At 37.8% G+C, this 19,923-nt stretch overlaps 1 protein-coding gene across 1 annotated transcript in view; it reads right to left on the minus strand.

Moving 5' to 3' along the window:
* Positions 1-5,077: 5,077 nt before the first annotated feature.
* The window catches only part of PRKCE (protein kinase C epsilon), a 693,187-nt gene continuing 678,341 nt past the window's right edge, over positions 5,078-19,923 (minus strand). The window contains 1 exon segment of the mRNA XM_016423091.2: positions 5,078-8,429. Coding sequence (XP_016278577.1) covers positions 8,283-8,429 — 147 coding nt within the window. The 3' untranslated portion in view covers positions 5,078-8,282.

The following is a 19,923-nucleotide window of genomic DNA, read 5'->3' on the forward strand; positions in this document are numbered from 1 at the left end:
TTTTAGACAACTCCCTTTCTGTCTGTGTCTTCAGAATTTCATCCTTAAGTGGTTCCCCTCCCTTCCATGAATGTTTTTTCCCTTTAAAATTTTAGGTCTTGGAAGCATGTCTAACTTTTTTCTGAGTAGGGTGAAATCTGCTCCTTCCAAAATAAGAGAACATGGAAGACAAAGTCAGGCTGTTTTCTCCATTATTATGCATCTTAAGATGGAGCATTTGCTTCCCCCCAAATTCCTATCATTTCTCCTTCAGTAACTACATTATTCCTCTTTGATGGCCAGAGTCTTGTTCAGGATAACTATTATCCTTCTTCACTTCACTGTCTTGGGGTCAAGAAGACTCTGAATTCAAATTTCGCTTCAGATAAATAGTATGTCCCTGGGCAAGTCACTTAACTTCTTTCTCTTAGTTTTCTTCATTGCAAAATGGGGACAATAATAGACCTACCTTATTGTTATTGTAAGAATCAAAGCACTAACCAAGGTGCCTGGTGCCTGTCATTGCTGTTGTTGTTATTTAATAATTTTTCAGTCATTTCTAACTTTTCATGATCCCATTTGCGATTTTCTTGTTAAAGATAATGGAGAGATTTGCCATTTCCTTCTCCATCTCATTTTACTGAAGAGGAAACTGAGCCAAATAAGATTAAATGACTTGCCGAGAGTCATACAGTTTGTAAGTATCTGAGGCTGGATTTGAATCCAGGTCTTTTTGTTTCCAGACCCAGCATTCTATCCACTGCACCACCTCAGTGACCAAATAATAATATCCATGACCAACTTTGCCTCTGCTTATCATTCACAATTCACACATTTGAATATATACCTGAGGCCCTGTTTTGTTTTGATTTCACTCAATTTTTCTTGAAATTTGTCTTCTGTGAATGTAGGGGCATTTCTGCTATACTTTTTCCATTTGTAGCTATTCTATATGGCATTTGGCTTGGTTGGCATAAATAGGCAGTCTTATCTTTTCTTTCTCCCTTTTCAATGAGACAATCAATCAAAAATGTTTAAGGCCCTCTGTGTCAGCCATTATGCTAATTGCTAGGATACAAAAAAAAGCACAAGACAGTCCCAACCTTCACGGAGCTCCAAATCTAGTGGAAATTCCTTGCCCTCAAGGAGCTCATTATTGAACATTTCATTTATAGAATTGATAGCACTTCAGGCAAATATGCCTTTGCCAACCTTGCAATGTCCATTGTTCTTTTAGGTTCAGTGGTGGTCCAGAAATCCAAATTCCATGCTTAAACACGATCATCTTAAATATCTGCTAGCCTTTCTGTCCCATCTTTAATCTTGTGTCAAAGATGAAAACCCAACTCGTACCTCCAGGAATTTCCATTTCTCATAATAATCCCTAGCAGTGCTTTCTAGGGCCTTTCTGACAGTATCTTTTGCCCATGACTCATCAGAAATGGAGCTTAGTCATAACTTTTGACAAGTTGCAGAATAACAGAATTTCTTATTTTTTAGAATTGAAAAAATTTATTTAATTGATTTAGAATATTTTTTCCATGGTTACGTGAATCATGTTCTTTTCCTCCCCTACTCCCTCCCCATAGCCAATGAGTAATTCCACAGGATTTTACATGTGCCATTGATCAAGCCCTATTTCCATATTATTGATAATGGCATTAGGGTCATCACTTAGAATCTACATCCCCAATCATGTCCCCATTGGCCCATGTGATAGAATAACAGAATTTCTAAGTTGAAAGGTATTTTAGTGACTATTTGTCCAATTCTATAAAAATAAACCAATAGATAAAGAATTCCCCACTCTAGCCATCCAGGCTCTTCCTGTAGCTCTCATTGGTCTTTGCCACATCATGGATTCATGTCTCAAGAAGACATCACACTTCTCTATTGTTAAGTCAGGTTAGGAAATAACTGCATTGGTCTCGGTCAGCAGAGATGAGGAGCAGCTTTGACAAGATGATATCCAAGGTCCCATCCAGTTCTAAGATTCTATGAAAATCATTTCCCTTGTGGATCCTGTTTCAGAAGATGCTCCAAAATGACTTGCTCTGGCCAGATCTGGAAATTCACCCTGGGGGATATGGTCTTAAGGCCCCTTGAGAGAAAAGTTAAATGATGAAAAGATAATGAAGTTTTCCTAAGGAAAATGATTTAATGTTTCCATCAGGAGAAAGAATGCTAACTTTGTGTACAAGAGAGGGTTGGTTTGAATCTCAGCTCTGATACTTCCATTTAATTTAATCCCAGCATTTATTAAGAACCTAGTATGGACTGAGGACTGCGCTAGGTCCAAACAAAATAATTCCTGCCTTCTAGGAGCTTACTATTCTTATTAGGAATGCAACCTTAGGCAAGTCATTTCCTCTGTTTGAGCCTCAGCTTTCACTAAAATGGGTACAATATCACTTGTCTACCCATATGACATGATTGTCCTTTATTCTCTCCTTATTAAGCATAAAGTACTATGTATGTATAAGTTATTACTATTATTCCTTGAATTAATAATATATTTATATATCATATATGTTACAAATTATATGATTATAAATACCAGTATATAATATAAACATGTGTCATAAATATTATATGTAGTATTAATACATAACTAAAATTAATTAAATATTAATACTATATAAAATAATAATCATACTAGCTGATAAGTATATAGTGCTTACTAGATACTAGGCATTGAGCTAAGTACTATATAATTTTTATCTCATTAGATTGGCATAACAGACCTGGGAAGTAGGTGCTTTTATTATCTCCATTTTACAGATGAGGAAAATAGGTAAACAATAATGTAGTGACTTGCCCAGGCCACCCAGCTAGTAAGTATCCAAGTTTGAATTTGAACTCAGGACTTTCTGATTTCCAAGCCTGGCACCCTACCTCCTGCACCACTTTTCATCTAATATTTCTTGGGAAACAGCATGGTACAGGCGTTAAAACATTAGATTTGAGCTCAGAAATACCTGAGCTGTCCTACAAGATTGTAGATAAGTTGTTCTCTCTTCCATTTCCTATAAAAAGAAAAGATTGGAACAGGCAATCTGAGAAGTCACATTTAACTCTTAATCCTATGAACTCTCAGAGCCATCCCAAGTCAGCCTTGGTAGAATTTCTAGTGATAAATAATATAACGATAGTTTTATCTGATATTTTAATTGAATTAAGACTTTTTTGAACTCCCAACTTTCACTGAAGAATGCATACAATGAAAGAAATAAGAAATTGCAGAGAAAAGGGAGCCAAGTTTTGGGGCACCATTTTGAAGCAGTTGGAAAAATTGTGAAGACGAAAAGAGAAGGATTACATGTACCGAGAAATGTTACATTGAGTCTCTCTGTCACTTTGGGCTGTTGGAGGGTAAAATCTTGGCCAATTCTCACAATATTCAGGGAATATGATGTTCTGGTTGCCTGTACCATCTGGTGAATGCAACATTCACAAAGGACTTCCTTGTTCAGCCCTTTGGGAAAAGTTGTGTTTTAAGGGATGGAAAAGCCCAGTGTTATGGCAGTCAAGGGAATAGGATCGTTGCTTCAGAGCCAAAAAGGTCTTTAGAGGTCTTTGATGGAAGGAAAAAAGGCACAGATACTGGGTTGGATCCAGGGGTATGTTAGAGTCAACTCTTGCCAGATCTTGAGAGCTGGTTGTTAAATTTTCAGTAGGAATATTTATACCTCAGAAATGAGCAAATGCTATAAAGTCAGGGCATGACTCATTTTTGATTGTTTAGACTTCAGAAAGTGAGGGATAAAATGTTAACAGTGCTGATTTTACTTAAAAGTATGTTAGCTATGAATTTCTTTCTTTGGAGAGCTGGTTGTTTTTCACCAGCCGATCCCTAATTAGATCTCATCAATGATGGTTATCCTTGTCATTATCACTATCAACAGATATTTATTGAGCAGCCACTGGGTGCTATGCAAGGTGTTAAGTGCTATGGAGGTTCCAAAAGGAGAATAAGTTATGGCCCTTCACCTCAAGTTCTCTTCAGATTGGATCACATCATCTGGATTAGCTGATAACAAGATGGCAGACCTAGAATGCATGTTAAAAATGAAGGGAGCAAAATCCTCTAGAAGTAGGTATCTCTGATCTCACAGGTCCTTATCATGTTAGAATATAATGTGATGTAGTGGAGAGAAGGCTTGACATAGAGTTAGGAGGACCCAACTTCAAATTCCACCTTTGACACTTCTTAACCATGTGATTATGGACAAGTCATCTTTTTTTTTTACCCTGTTTTCCCATTTATAAATTGGAAATAATATTTGCATGGAAAGTGGTTCAGAAACTTTAAAGTACCGTATAGAAATTGGTTCTCTCTTGTAGCTTCTAGACTAGAGATCCTTAACCTGGAGTGTGCAAACTTAAAAAAAAAATATTTTGATTACTGTGTTTCACTATAATTGGCTTTTTTTTTTTTAATCTTATGGCAGTTAGATTGTACAGTGGATAGAGAACCAGGCCTGAAGTCAGGAAGACATCTTTCTGAATTAAAATATGGCTTTAGACATTCCCTAACTCTGTGACCCTGGGCAAGTCCTTTAACCCTTTGTGCCTCAGTTTCCTCATCTGTAAGAATAATCTGGAGGAGGAAATGGCAAACTGCTCCAGTATCTTTGCAAAGAAAACTCTAAATGGGGTCTCAAAGATTTGGACATGCCTAAAAAACAACTCACTGATCCAACAAAATTTTAATTCTATAAATGTTAGTGTATGTTTCTAAATGTTATTCTGGGGAGTCCATAAGGCTTTACCATAGGATCCATAACAAACACAAAAAGTTAAGAACCTCTGTTCCAGGGGAATGCAGCATAGAACTAGGCTTCCTGCCCAACAGAATCATCAGATAGTCATGTTAAACTAGTATAGACTCAGTTTAATTTCTTGTGATCAGGGATCACAGATAGTAAGGAGGTCATGCAAATTGGATTATTTTTTCATGAAAATACTCAATGCAAAAAAGCCTATTCAGAAAGTGAGATGGAGTCAAATAATTCATGCCAGAAAATAATTTCTTCTTTGAGGAGAGCTAGGAAGGTTTTGGGGAGAGAATAAACATATTCACTCAGACTTTACGTGATAAGATTGAACATCAGTTGTATTTATTAGGTTCTGAAACATACACATTCACATCCTTTTGAATACAGTACATTTGGCACAGTCATGTTTACAATGAAAATAACACTAATGAATGGCAAGAAATTCAAATTACATCCACAAAAGAGAAAATCCTGTACAAATAAAGCATCACAATACAAAAAAAAAAGTCCCTAAAACTGAATACATTTTCTATTAGCTGGAACTATTTTGCACATAATTTAAAAAGAGGTAATTTCTGAGCCTTTTTGAGAGAGAGAGAGAGAGAGAGAGAGAGAGAGACAGAGAGAGAGAGATTTTTTTTTACCTTTGGGGAAAATATTATTTCCACTTAAAGTCCATATTGAAAGCATGTAAGAGGACAGACAGCTATTCTTATCTGGAGGCATGCTGAACTCTGGTGGTGGGGTTGTGTGTGTGTGTGTGTGTGTGTGTGTGTGTGTGTGTGTGTGTGTTTTCCCTTGGAAAAAGAGAGAGATGAGATGAAAGAGAGAAAGAGAGAGAGTGTATGTGACCCATAGTCACTAGAAAATAGGAAAAAGAGTAGGCAGAAATGTAACAGTGTGTCCGTTTTAAGGAAATCTCTCTTTCAAGAGTAAAAATAATAAACACTCAAGGTAATAGACAAACTTGCTAATGGAAATCCAATAGAGATTAATTTATTGACTGTTGGGATGAAAACTCTGCTGTGGAATACTCAGATAGAGTCTGAGGCTTTGTGTATACACAAGGTTTATGAGGACTGAATTCCCTGCAAGGCAGAGAGGGTCCATTGGAGGCTGGGGGGATGGGGGTGGATTTTGTAGACTCTTTCTCCTCTGCACCCCAAAAGAACTTCTAATCATATGGGAGGAAGGCCTTGTAGCTATTTTATCAATAGAAGAAGACTATAAATAAATGGCATCTTCCTAGCTATTTAGTCCCCTGGGACAAGGCCACTCAACATGGCGGCCAGTTCTTGGGTAGATGTCCCAACCTAGATGTGGTGGGGAAAGAAAAATAAAGAGAGCAGTAGTGACACATGAAAATTTATGGGCAGTATTATCATGTTGTCCGAAAAATGAGATGATGCAACCATTAAGATGTTTCTGTGCTTGTACTCAACGCCAGAAGATAGTCTTTCCCTAGGATATAAAGTCATTGAAGATAAATTAAATTAGCCTAATGTTTGCTCCATTACTTCACCTGTATGCCAACAGATACATAGACTGATAATAGCATAATATTTAATATTTGAAATCACCATAAGAATATATAATAATTACACCTGAGTTTTTAAAAGAACAAATTCAAACCGAACATTATCAATAGTCACAAAAGCTGTGACCAGCCGGATGTGAAAAGGACACAAACTCGATCATGGACACCCAGGCAGACAATGTCTCTTGGGAGCCGTGGGCTTCGTCTCTGCTGCCGCCATCACCCACCCCGGTGCATGCCTCTCCCTTTCCTATCACGGTCATGATCTAGCAGAGTTTAAGAAAACTATACAGGAGCTCGAGCATAGCTTAATATATGTTTACATCTCTTCAAATAAAACGAATGAAATGAAAAACACATCCCCATCTTTCCGGCAGTAACTTGAACCAATACACATATAGAGTATTGCACCTGGACATTATAATTATTCTTTCATAGACTAAAGTTTTATAATATGCCTGGACATGCAGCAGTTGATACCTCTATATTCAATGAATTAATTCCACAGGCCTTGCAGCAAACACTATGTACAAAAATCTCACCTGTACAAAAGGCAAAAAGCTTTATTGGGGCTACTTTGCCACTCACAAGTATATATATATGTATATATATATACTTTTATATATATATTTTTTATATATATGTATAGGTATACGGGGGGGGGGGGCAGGGGCAGCTGGGGAATCCACGTCTAATTCTGAGCATGGATTCTGTCTGCTGCACAATGGAATCAGTAAAATAGATAATCAAATGACCTCTGCGCTCTAAGTACACAAAATCACAGGGGATGAATACCTGGAAATCAAAGTCCATAACACTGTTAGTGTATCTACAGGAGGTAACTTCACATTCATTTAGCGGCTTTCCCATGAGTTACCACTTCATGCCGCCATATGCTTGCACTCCGCCACATGGTCACAGTTCACATATCTTGACCTTCCGCCATGTTTTGCTTTCTCCTGCTTCTTCCCAAAGCAGAGGTTTAAGATTCAGTTTTATATAGTTAATTAAAAACACACACATACACACACACGACACAACATAGTAGTACTACGATTTTATAAAAGTGTGCAAAGGTAACACACTGCAGTGAAAAATAAATATAAATAGTTGATGGAGGGTCGTGAGGACCAAAAACCAGGAATAGCATTTTGGAACTGAGGTTCCCCTAGATCACTAATGTTTTTGACTCTCGCTCCAATGGCACATGTGTTTAGGCAGAATCTGGGTAGCTGGATGAAGGGCTGCATGTTCATCTGTCTGAAAACACATGAAAACCCCTATGAAGACCCCTCTCTACTAAAGCTAGAATGTTTTGTGTTGACTTTGGATAATTTGATTCTCCTTACATTTTAGCCCTTTAATAGCTTCTTAAGAGTTTCCTATCTTTAGCCATTTTGATTTTTTTTCAAATGTTCAACTAATTCCAAATTCATTTTAATGAGAAATCAAATTAACATTAAAAAAATTAACATGATTCCTTTCTGGAGATACAAGGTTACAAGAAGTGAGATTTGCCATTTTTCCATTGCCAAAAATATAATGAACTTTTTTCTTCTTTTCTTCTTCTTGTCATCATCATCTTCTTCTTCTTCTCTGCCTCCTCTTTCTCCTCCTCCCTCTTTCCTGGTCAGTAAAAAGCACGGAATTTGCATCCTTGACAAGTGATCTCTAGAAGTGAAACCAGGCTTGCAAATGGTAAAAAATATGGCAGTGTGTTACATCTACAATTTCTAAGACAAAGTGATTTTGTGTTCCTTGGAGAGACAGAACCTAAAAGTGCCTTTGGGTCACAAGGTAGAAGATGGGCCAGGCTGGGCTAGGTTGAACCTGAGGGAGATGGGAGTGGGAATACAATAAATAGAGTTGTAAGTGGGGATGTGGGCTCTTGGCAGAAGTAGTTCATGAATTTACTGAATCTCAGGAAATTTGCCTTTTGTGGAAATCCTTCCTGCAGTCTCCTGAATCATGTATACTGGGACAGCTTCTTAAGGGAGCAGCTCATCTCCAAAATAGGAGAATCCCTTGAATTCCTCTTGATTGATCTGTTTAACAATTGCTTCATCAACTAGTGTGAGGACTGGTTCTTCCCGGGTAAAGTCTTGATCAAAGTTATTGACATCTCTTTTGGTTTTCTGCAGAGAAAAAAAAAGGAGAGAAGTTGAGATTGGGTTGGCCTTCCTGCCTAAGGAGTGGATGTAATTGCTCAAACAGCAGGACATAAGTTAGTAGTAATCAACCCTGGAGGCTACTTTACTCAGGTAATTCATAATAATAAAAATAACAACTACCCTTTCTGTGATGCCTGGCTCACAAAACCCTTCACAAATATTGTCCCACTTATCCTTCCTATCCTGTCCTATGCTACTCCCATTTTACAGTTGATGAAACTGAGGCAGAGATTAAGTGACTTGTTTGTCTGAGCCCATTTTTTAACTTGAGTCTTCTCCATTCCAGACATAGCACTTAGATGGCACTAGGGACAAGGGAAAGCAGTTGGGGTGAATGGGAAGGGTGGCTTTAAGAAATACTTGGATCTGTTTCTGGTTGAGAAGATGGAAGGGGAAGGAGTGACTAGGAATAATGGAAAAGTAGATAAATGGGACTATAGCACATTATACATTCTTTGAAATGTGGGAAGGATAGGCACATGATCAGGTCAAACATTCTAGCTATTCAGGAATCATATCTCTCATTCCTTTGAAATGTTCTGCTCTCCTGCCTCTTCTGACCATGAGGGAGACCTGCCTCTTCCCAGCTTCCATTGCACAAATGGATAAAGTTACTGCCCTTGGCTATGGGTCTAAAGACCCTTTCTGCCTCAGGTGAGCCCCAGGTAAGGATTCGGATAAGGGTCCAATAGAGCATTCTCATCAGACAGTGGGGAATGGATGAGACTGGGATAATCATGTAGTGGAGACATCACATATTTGTTAGAAGGATATTGCATTGCCTGGTTGGGGGGGGGGGGTAAAGGAAGAGTTCTGTAGGATCACTGCTAGCCTGGGAGACCAGGCAAATAAGATATCTGATGTATTGGACAGAGAATCGTGACAGTTGGGTTAACCTGGCTCTGCCACTAAATAGCTGTGTGACTTTGGGCAAATTATTTCATATTTCTTTGTCCCTTGTTTCCTCAACTATGAACTGAGGGCAATAAACTCCAATGAGTCAAAAATTATTTCTTAAGTACCTACTGTGTGCAAAGCATACAGACATAGAAAGATATATGTGATCTAGACTTTTTGTCAAAGAAATTATCATCAAACAGGGGAAGAAACATATAAATAGATAACTATGATACAAGGGAGAGTAGGATGAGTTAGAAAAGAAGAGGTCCCAGATAAATGGAGTCCAAATTTCCTAGCATTCTCTAATTTCCTGGCTAAAGAAGACATGTCAAAGAATTCATGGGCTTTGCTTCCCTCAGAGAGTTAAGCTTACTTATTGAAAATACAGTGAATGGGGCCAGTTAGAGTGGCTGAGTGGATAGAGAGCCAGGACTGAAGAAGAAGGTCCAGGTTCAAATCTGGTCTCAGATACTTTCTAGCTATGTGACCCTGGGTAAGTCACTTAACCCCATTTACCTAGCCTTCATCTCTTTTCTGCCTTGGAACTGATACTTAATATAGATTCTAAAACAGAAAGTAAAGTGTGTGTGTTTTTTTTTTTAAGGGATACTATAGATATATACGAAAAGAGGTCTCAGAGAATAAGGCAGTATTACCAAGAAGGTAATGAGATGCAGCATCACATAGTGGTCAGTGAGCTGCCCTCAGAGTTGGTAAGACCTGGATTCAAGTTCTGCCTCAGATACACACTGGGTCTGTGATCCAGGTTAAATACCTTTAACCTTTCAGGGTAGGAGGTTATTTTCTAACATCCCAACATAGAGGGTACTGTTATTTTGGCCTGAGGCAGTTTCCTGGCTCCCCATAAAAATGGAATCACAGGTTCAGTTGGGAAAGAAAAGGTACCAATTACTAGGTGAGTAGTATCCTTGTTAAGTACAAAACATAAGAATTCTGAGATGAGATAAGTCACCGTGGGCTAAATAGGGCAGGGAAGGTCTCCTGAGGAAGGTGCAAAGAGGATACTGGTAATTTTAACAACTGATTACCCAAAAATAATTATGTAAGTGTGTGAATGTACACAGAGACTGATAAATGTGTATGTATTTTAAAATATTTATATATATATATATATACATACACACATATGTGTATGTACATATAATACACACACTGAGGACAAACTCATTCCTTTAACCACATTCTTAACATTTTCCCATCCCTATCTTAAGTCTAGACCAGCCACAAAACTAAAAAAAAAAACAAATAAGCCCCTATTTGTAGCATTTGCTACTTTCCAAGATATAAATTAAACAATTGGCATTCCTGAGTTGACTCCAGGTCCCTTCTATAACGGTGGGACTTGAGCTATTTCTTTTGATTGTGCCACAGTGTATCAGTTTCTGTATTCATTGTTCTCTTGGTTCTGCTTCTTTCACTCTGTATCAATTCCTGAAGGTCATTCCAGTTCACATGGAATTCCTCCAGTTCATTATTCCTTTCAGCTCAATAATAACACCATCACTATCATATACCACAATTTATTCAGCCATTACCCAATTGATAGACACCCACTCATTTCCCAATTTTTTTGTCACCACAAAGAGCAGAGCTATGAATATTTTTATACAAGGCTTTTTCCTTATTATGAGCTGTTTTTTAGAGGATACAATGACATTCTAGGGGGACAAAAGACCACAAAACATAGGAAGGGATGTTAAGGTTGGTTGCTGGAGACAATGAGGAGACCAATCTAGATGGACCAAAAGGTGGAGGGGATAGGTCTGTGGGAGTTTAGAAAGGTAGGTTGTAAGCTTCATGAGGTCTTTGTATCATCTCTTTTTTTAAACTCAGCACTCTGCCCATAATGAGAACTTACCTTCTGAATGAATGAATGAATGCTTGTAATGCTTATATACATGCATGAATGAAGAAGTTGAGGCCAGAATGTGGGGGACTTTGGATGCTAGGGCAAAGAATTATAATCCAGGCTAAATAGTATATTTTTATGGTATCTAGCACATAGTACTTTCATCAACTGGTGGTGTACAAAGATCAGTGGTTTGGATTGGATGTAGATAGATCAGAATTCCCTTTGGAATGCCAGGGAATAAATCAGAAAGTGACCATGCTAAATTCAGCCACAAGTTCAAGGCAAGATTTCATACCAACACAAGGAGGGGAAGGGCTATGCAATGCTATGCAATTACTACAGAGAAAGAAAAAAAAGAAAGAAAGATCTATGAGTCAGAAAGAAAGCAAGCTGGCCAGGAGCTTGTTCAAAAAAATGGACATACATTTTTTTTTAAAACAAAAGACAAAGTAAGTAGCCTTGGGGAGATAACATGGAGTAGATGAAATTATTTTCCTAGCTTTTAAGGACTAGTCAGTTGAAAGAGTAGTCAGACAAGAAAAAAAGGCAAGTAAATGTCTGGTAAATATGCATTACTGTCATTCAGTTATCTCAGTCATGTCCTACTCTTTATGACCCTATTTGGAGTTTTCTGGCAAAAATACTAGAGTGGTTTGATATACTCTTTTTTTAGCTAATTTCTGTAGATGGGGAAACAGAGGCAAATAGGGCTAAGTGATTTGCCATAGGGTTATACAGCTAGTAAGTGTCTGAGGCCAAATGTGAACTCAGGTCTTCCTGACTCCTGTCTCTATCCACTATGCCCCAAACAAATGTATGAGAAAAGGCTGTATTTTAGCTTTAAAAATAGAAATTTCTGGAGGCAAAAATATAAGAAATATAAGAAGGACTATCATATCAGATGCTAAGCAGTCATTTGGCAGTGGCAAGACCTCAGGACCTCAAATAGAAAGACATAGTTCAATTCCCACCTAAGATACTTACTAACCATAAGATTTTGGGCAAATGACTCCTCTTCAAAGATTCAGTTTCCTTACCTGTACCATGGAGATAGTCATACTTGTACTACTTGCCTTATGGAACTGCTATGAAGAGGGAACATTTTAATTCTTAAAACCCAAAGAGTGTGTTATTGTGTATGTGTGTTAAAAGCTAATATTTATTACTAGTTCTTCTCCATCTCTAAGAATAAGAGGAAAAGGACATAAATAATTGCACGAAGGCTTTCCACTATATATAACAAATAACATGCCTACTCTAGTATACATTTGGGGCTAAGTGATAGAGAAAAAGGTGGGGAATCTCTGAGGATCTTTAACAAGATGTGCCTTCTCAGTCTAAGGCGGGTGAAGTATGAGCACTGCATCTGCAAAGAATAATACCCTTTGGTTTCAGGACCATAAGTTTTGGGGTAATTTGGGTCTGTACTAGATGGGCACTATACAGAAGACATGTAAACAAGTAACTGTGTTATAAGGGAGAGCGGGGAAGTAGAAAAGGAGAGGACCCAGAAAGATGATCGTTTCCATTTTCTCTAATGCTGACTCCCTGATTCTAGGTAGTATAGGAGTTTCACAGAGGCATTATTCATAAACCCTACCCTCAGAAAGCAAAGCCTTTTTATGGAAATATAGCACATATAAATGAAAAGAGAGCTCAAAACACAAGGCAGTATTGACAAGTAAGTGAAAGCATCCTCTACTTTTTCAAAACCATTCTAGGTCTCCTCTTTGCTCTCATGACTGTCTACTTCATAATTATCTCTGAGTGTGCCATCTTCCTAATGGTAGGATATAAATTCTTTGATAGCAGGAAGTTATCATTTTGAAAAATCATTGTATTCTCACTACTTATTAGCATAATACTTTACATACTTTATTAATGTTGATTAATTGATTAACTAGTGATTAATATTGGCTAAATGATAATAATAATCATAATAGCTAGTATTCATATGGTGTTTTAAAGTTTGCAGAACACTTTATGTAGCCCATTTTATCCTTACCATAACCCTGGAAGGAAAGTGCTATTGCTATTCCCATTTTACAGATGAGGAAAATGAAGCAGGTGGTGGTTAAGTGATTTGCTTAGGCTCATACAGCACAGGTCTAAGTATGACTTTGAACTTAACATTTCATGATTTCAAGTTCATTGCTTTTTCCTCTGTGTCTAAGTGAATGAATAAGGAAATGGGCACCCAGAGGGTCCAGAGTTAATTAGGTGGCAGGAAGAAGAAGGTAGGAAGGAATGCAGAAACAGAAGTGGAAGGTTGCCAAAGACAAACCCATTTACTTTTTTTTTATATCCATAGACTAGCCTTCTCTACAAACTTCGTATCTTCACTTTCCATTCCCAGGCCTTTGTCATTTCTGGATGCCTACAAAACTGGCTGTTAATAGAGGTTGAGTGGGAAGAACATTAGCAAACGTTTAGTAATGTTCTGTTTGCACTCACTGTTTAGTCAAACAGGTTATGCCTTGGTTATAGGCCATTAGGAAAGGAAACCATGCTTTAATATCCAGAAGTACACTAGAATTTCACAACTCATTCATCTGAGGTTCAAGAGCCAAGTTTCATCAACACGTAAAAATGGAAACACCTACTGTCAAATTGTTAAGCACGACAATGAACTTAGGCTTTGTTTTTGGAATTGAAGAATGCACAAAGGGAAATGTCATGAATTTGGGAACTGTTACTAGCACACTTTCCCACCTATACCTATTCTGTTCACTAAACTCAGAATGGCTTCATTTCTCCCTCTACCTTAGCCAATTTTTAAAGCCCTTAAAAAGCATTTTCATTCCTTCCTACCAAAGTCTTATTGCAGTTTTAATCTTTCACCAGTTTTCATCTGTTAAACTTAAAAGTATACTCAGACTTTGGGGATGCTCCATGTTTGGACTTCTCCAACAACAGATTGAACCTAAGATTTTTTAAAATTTTTAATTAAAAAAAATTTTTTTTGAGTTTTTACTTTCTGGTTCAAGGCAGAAGAGCAGCAAGGGCTAGGCAATGAGGATTAAGTGACTTGCCCAGGGTCACACAACTAGGTAGTGTATGAGGCCAGATTCAATGAGCCTAAATTCTCTGAGAGCAGGAATTATTTCATTTTTGTTTTTGTATCTCTAGCACCAATTGCTTTGTTTTACACACAGTAGTTACTTATAAATGCTGATTGACTGATTGACTGATTGATAGATTGATTTCATTAAGTAGACTTTCTAGTGTGCTGGGGTTCATTGTAATCAGCACAATGGCATCATTAGCAAACAGGAGAATATGAAGAACTACCCATGGGGATTTCTTCTTACATTTGGACTCACAGGACACCCTCTATGGCCTTAATGAACATTTCTGGCACATATTGATTTCCCTGTTTTATGACTGGCTTGACACTGATAACTAAAGGATCTTTTAGCAAAGATATTTCTGGTTGAAGCTAACAAGGAATCTGGATGTGAACTCTTGAAGGTAGGGAACCATGTTTTTGTCTTTCTTTGCTTCCTTGGTCATTAGTACAGTGCCTTTAATTAAAGTATTTAGCTAATTTAATTAATGCTAAAAGTAATTAATTAATGAATGATTGACTATGTTGGGACAGGATATTTATTGAATATGGTTTATTTTTGCCTTTCCTTGTTGGATCCTAAGACATTCATGAAAGATACCTTGTTGGAGGTAAGTCTTGTAGGCCAGATTTTATTCTACCAAGGCAATTTTCTCTCCAGTAATCAACAGACAATAAAAACAATGGGAGCTCCTATTTTTTACCCCTCTCAGTAACTTTAGAAGTTACTCTGAGGGGTTAAAAAAAAGGTTAAGTTTAGGATAAGTGAAAGGCTTTTTTAGAGAGGCAATGCCAGTTTGAAACATAAATAAATTAGAAAAAAATTTAGATAAATTCCTAGAGAGTAGATAGGATGAAGGACCATAAAGGATTCCTGGGGAGACATGTCGCTAACCTTGGAGGCTGAATCAGGGAGGATGACCACACTGTCTCAGAAAGTCTTTTTAATTCCCTTGGAAAAGACAGGATTCTGGGGCTAATAAGCAAGGATAAGGGGAAGATAATTCTAATGTTCTTTAGGGAGCAGAGATTATAAACAAACCACTAAGATAGAGAACCCATTCATCAAACATCGTTGATCATTGTGAGAAACAGAGCATGAAACAGACCTACTGAGATTGACCAGTCATCACTCTGCATGCACAGGATGTCCATGTTTTGAAAATCATGCCTTTTCTAGTTACCCAGAATTCTCCTTTTACTTTCCCCCAACCCTGCAACCTTGAATTTCTTTACTTCTACATTTCATTAAGGTTGATTGACTTGCCACCCAGTCTTTGTTCAGAACCCCCTCCCCCATATTTAAATCACAATCACAAGCTTTTAAAGGCTAGTGGGTTTTCTGTTCATGTTTTCTACTCACCGGGGATATAATGAGATCAAAAGAAAAGGGAAAATGCTTCAACTTCAGTGGTCAAAAAAAGGGACAGTGAATTTATTGAAAACAGTCATTTTTGCCCATCCTTGCTGTTGTGCTCACCTCTTGTTGGTGAGGTAACAGAATGACCATGCCTTCTTGGCTTACTTTTTGTTCTGACTCAAAGTCATATGCATGTGAAGTCAGAGAGAATCTTGGAAATGTCTTGCCCTAAAAGTGATAATAACTCTCTAGAAAAGACAGCTTATGATTGAAATATAGTCTGAATAGTTCTGAATGAGCACTGGTTTTCCTGGATGGAAGTTCAACCAGTAGCTTTGGTGCTGTGTAGACCTGAAGAAACTAAAGACTGTGGCCAGAAAGAATGATTAATCCCTCTTCAGAGCTAGCTAGTCTCCTTTTACACTGGCGAGAAAAAGACTGAGGGTGAGGAGAAGCAGTGGCTTTCATGCACTTGCTATCACACTCATCCTTCAAGACCCAAATCAATCATCTCCTTCATGAAGCCTTTCCTTACAACTGTAGCCTTTCTCCAAACTCTAGTGGCAAATTTAATAACTCGATTCAGAACTTAAGGCTTTAGGATGAATGAAAAAATGAATGGATGAATGAAAAAGCATTTTACTATGTGCTGAGTATACAGAAACAAAAGCAAAGACTGTGCTTACGTTCTAATAAAAGAAGATAATACACATAGGAAAATGGTGGCCAGGGAGCAACAATTTGCTTACTGGTATGGTGGGTTGGGCCATAGAGAAGGCCATAGAGAATCCTTTCTAAGGTCATTGACATCTGGGAGTAGAGAGGAAGGGAGTTGGAGTGGGCTACAGGGAAGGGATGGTTAAGTCACAAAATAAAGAGTGGACCAGCCAAGGCAATCACCAATCATGTGCTGATACTTTTTCCTCAAATAGACTCAATATTCTTTGAGAACAAGAAAGACCAAATTCTATATTTATTGTATCTCCTAAAGTACTTAGCACATGGCCAGTAGTAATACAGCATTCATTTAATAAATTACTTGTTGAATTAAATTATTATTCATCTGAATAATCAACTTCTGTATCCTTTCTTCTTTAAACTCCAATCCTCACTTCTAAGCTTCATTTTCTTCTGAGATCTTTACAAAATATTCTGAAAAGAAAAAAGTCCAAGTTTAACTAATGAGAACCCTATCTAACAGGAACCTCAAAGAAGGGGCTCTCTACTAGAGTGTTTGAGCCAAGAATTCCAGAGAAAAGAGGAGGCTTCAGTACTGGAAAGACAAAATAGGAGAAGGCCTTGTTGCAAATCTGGGCCTTCCTTTTCTACCATTATGAGTTAGAATAATCAGTAAATCAACAAGCATTTGTTAAGGACTTTCTATGTAGTAGGCACAAAGAAAGGCAAGAAGACTCTCTGCCCTCAATAAGCCTATATTCCAATAGGGGAGACAACATATCAATAGTAAGTACATAGAAGAGATATAGAGTAAATGGAAGGCAAGCTTTTAAAGGGAAGGCTCTATGGGAAACTTGAGTGACTCAGTAGATAGAAAGCAAGCCTAGACACTGGAGGTTCTGAGTTCAAAATTGGCTTTGGATATAGCTTAACTGTGTGACCTTGGACAAGTCACCTAACCTCAGTTTCCTAGCCCTTAACACTTCTCTGCCTTGGAACCAATACTTAGGATTGCTTCCACAATGGAAGGTAAGGTTTTTTCTGTTTGTTTTTTGTTTTGTTTTGTTTTGTTTTAAAGGGAAGGCTCTAAAGGCTAAGAAAACTGGGAAAGGTCTTCTATAGAAGGGAGTTTTTGAGTTATCTTGAAGGAACAGATATGCAAGTTTTGAGAGGAGGAAGAGAAATGGGACTAACACTCCAGCACCCTTGTGGGTTCTCTTTTGGAGGGAACTTCAACCAAAGAATAGCTCTATAAATTTGGAGAATTATACAGGATCTGGGACATTCCTTACTAGAAAGCAAAGAAGAGTTACTTTAAATTGTTTGTGGCAAGTGGAGATGGTTTAGGCACTAAATTTCTTAGGTCTGAAATAAATGGCATTTTGTACTTGGATGATATAAATAGATAAATAAAATAGAGATGATTTCCAGGTACCCAAGGAGGGAAAATGGCAGAAGGAACCAAACTGGTGGTGGGGAATTATTTAAGAATCCTGAGTCCAGCTCATCCCCAGATGAGTTTCTACCCCTTCTCTACTTCCTTATCCAGGTCTGCACAAACAGAGTCAGGCAGCTTGTGTCTGACAGGTTGTATGATGACTCTGACACTTGCTAGTCAAGGAACTACCTGAGCCAAGTCCATTGACAGCCTTGAGCTTCAGTTTGCTCCTCTGACAACTACTTGTAATCCCTGCCTCACTGCATCCTTTATGAATTGTAAAGTGTTCTCTGAAAATGAGCTATGAGGATGATGGCCTTGGGCCTCAGGAAGATTCTTATTCAGTAAGGACCTTACTAAGGCAAGAAAATGAATTTCAGAAAGCTTTTTCTTTCTTTTGAAACAATTAAGGAAGAATAAAACATTTTGTAGTTAATTCTTATTTACTCCAGGAACTTTTTGAGGAAATCCTCAATCTCTTAATATTTTGTTTAACTTCATTTGTACTTTACTTTGCATTCTTTGCTTTGAAGAATGCATCCAAATACAGTACTACAATGCTAATCTCCTTAAAATAATATTTTTTGTCATGCTGCTCCTCTGTTCAAGAACCTACCATGGCTCCAAGTTATTGCCCATTGAATCAATTCCAAATTCTTGCTTGGCTTCCAAGATTCACTATCATCTGGTCCCAAACCAATCTTTCCCACTATTCTCCTGCACAGAGCAGCTTGTCTAATCAGAGTTGTTTCCTTATTGCTTCTCATATCTCCAATGTCTTCCTTCTCCAGTCTTCACTCATGCTACTCCCTCTCTCAAAAATTATATCCCCTTGTCCCTCTGCCCATCCAAAGTCTCCCTATCAATCACAGCCATGCTCAAGTCTTGCTTCCTCTGGAAAGGATTCCCAGCCTTTTTGGAAGCTCTAAAACACTTCAAATTTGGACCACATGATTTGGGTCTGAATTGTACTCTAATTATTCCTCAAACCTATATTTTGTTTCCCTAACAGGCCACGGATTACGTAAGAACAGAGGTCAAGTTTTCTTATTTGTAAACTTCTGTAGTAGAATTTTAGAATGTTAGATTTGGAAAATCTTGATCCAACACAGGAAACCTTTTTTACAATATGCTCCAAAGATGGCTATCTGGTCTATATGTAGGAAGGCAGCAAGAATTTTTGTTGGCCATACTATAGCACTGAAAGAAAACCACTCAGATTTGGAGTTGGAAGGACCTTAGAGAGCATACGTCTAGCGCCTACCATTTTAGACATGAGAATTCTGGGGCTTTGAAATTTTAAGTGACTTCTTCAGAGACTGAGACAGGATTTCAGCATTTCCACGTCTTTCAGACCCCAAGTCAGGGACTCCAGCCACTAAATCACAATAGCATTAAGGGTTTTGCTCTTGACAGATACACAAAATAAAGGTCATAATGTGAACTAGGCAGGTCAAGAGCAGTGACTTTGCTTCCTTAGCTTACCTTTTGTTCTGATTCAAATTCAGTTGTAGGCAAAGCCAAAGAGAATTTGGGAAATGCCTTATATAGCACTTTGTAAACTGAAAGTTCTATATAAATGCTAGCTTACAATGTGCTTTGTTCATTAGTGTTCCTTATAAGTGACAGACACCCTCATGTCCAACCCCTGCATATGCATATTTTCCTTGCTGATGGTGTGTGCATTTATGGGAGAATGTGCCCCAGCTTCTTCTGGAGAGTGGTGTCAGGGATGGCTTATTGTGACTTTTTATTATACTACATTAAATCGATTTGCTTTGAATTAGAAATGTCAGACTTTGGAATGAGAGAGTCTGAGTTCAAATCCTTCCTATTCTATACCACTTGTGTGATCTTGGGCAAGTCACTTACCATCTTTAGTCCTCAGTTACCTCATCTATAAAAGAATGAGGTCGGATTAGATGTCTCTAAGGTCCATAACAGGCTTAAATTTATGGCCCAAAGAGCTATCATCTGGATGACTAGAGACCAGAGGGGAAGAAATGACTTGACAAAAGAGTTTTAATTAATTGCGATATAATCAAACAATGTGGAATGACTGCTACTAAAATGAGTACAGACATACTTCAAAGATTTGTGATTTTTTTTTTTTTGGTTCAAATACTTTCTCTACCAAAGTGG

The sequence above is a fragment of the Monodelphis domestica genome, chromosome 1 (assembly GCF_027887165.1).
Source record: "Monodelphis domestica isolate mMonDom1 chromosome 1, mMonDom1.pri, whole genome shotgun sequence".
Classification (NCBI taxonomy): Eukaryota; Metazoa; Chordata; class Mammalia; order Didelphimorphia; family Didelphidae; genus Monodelphis; species Monodelphis domestica.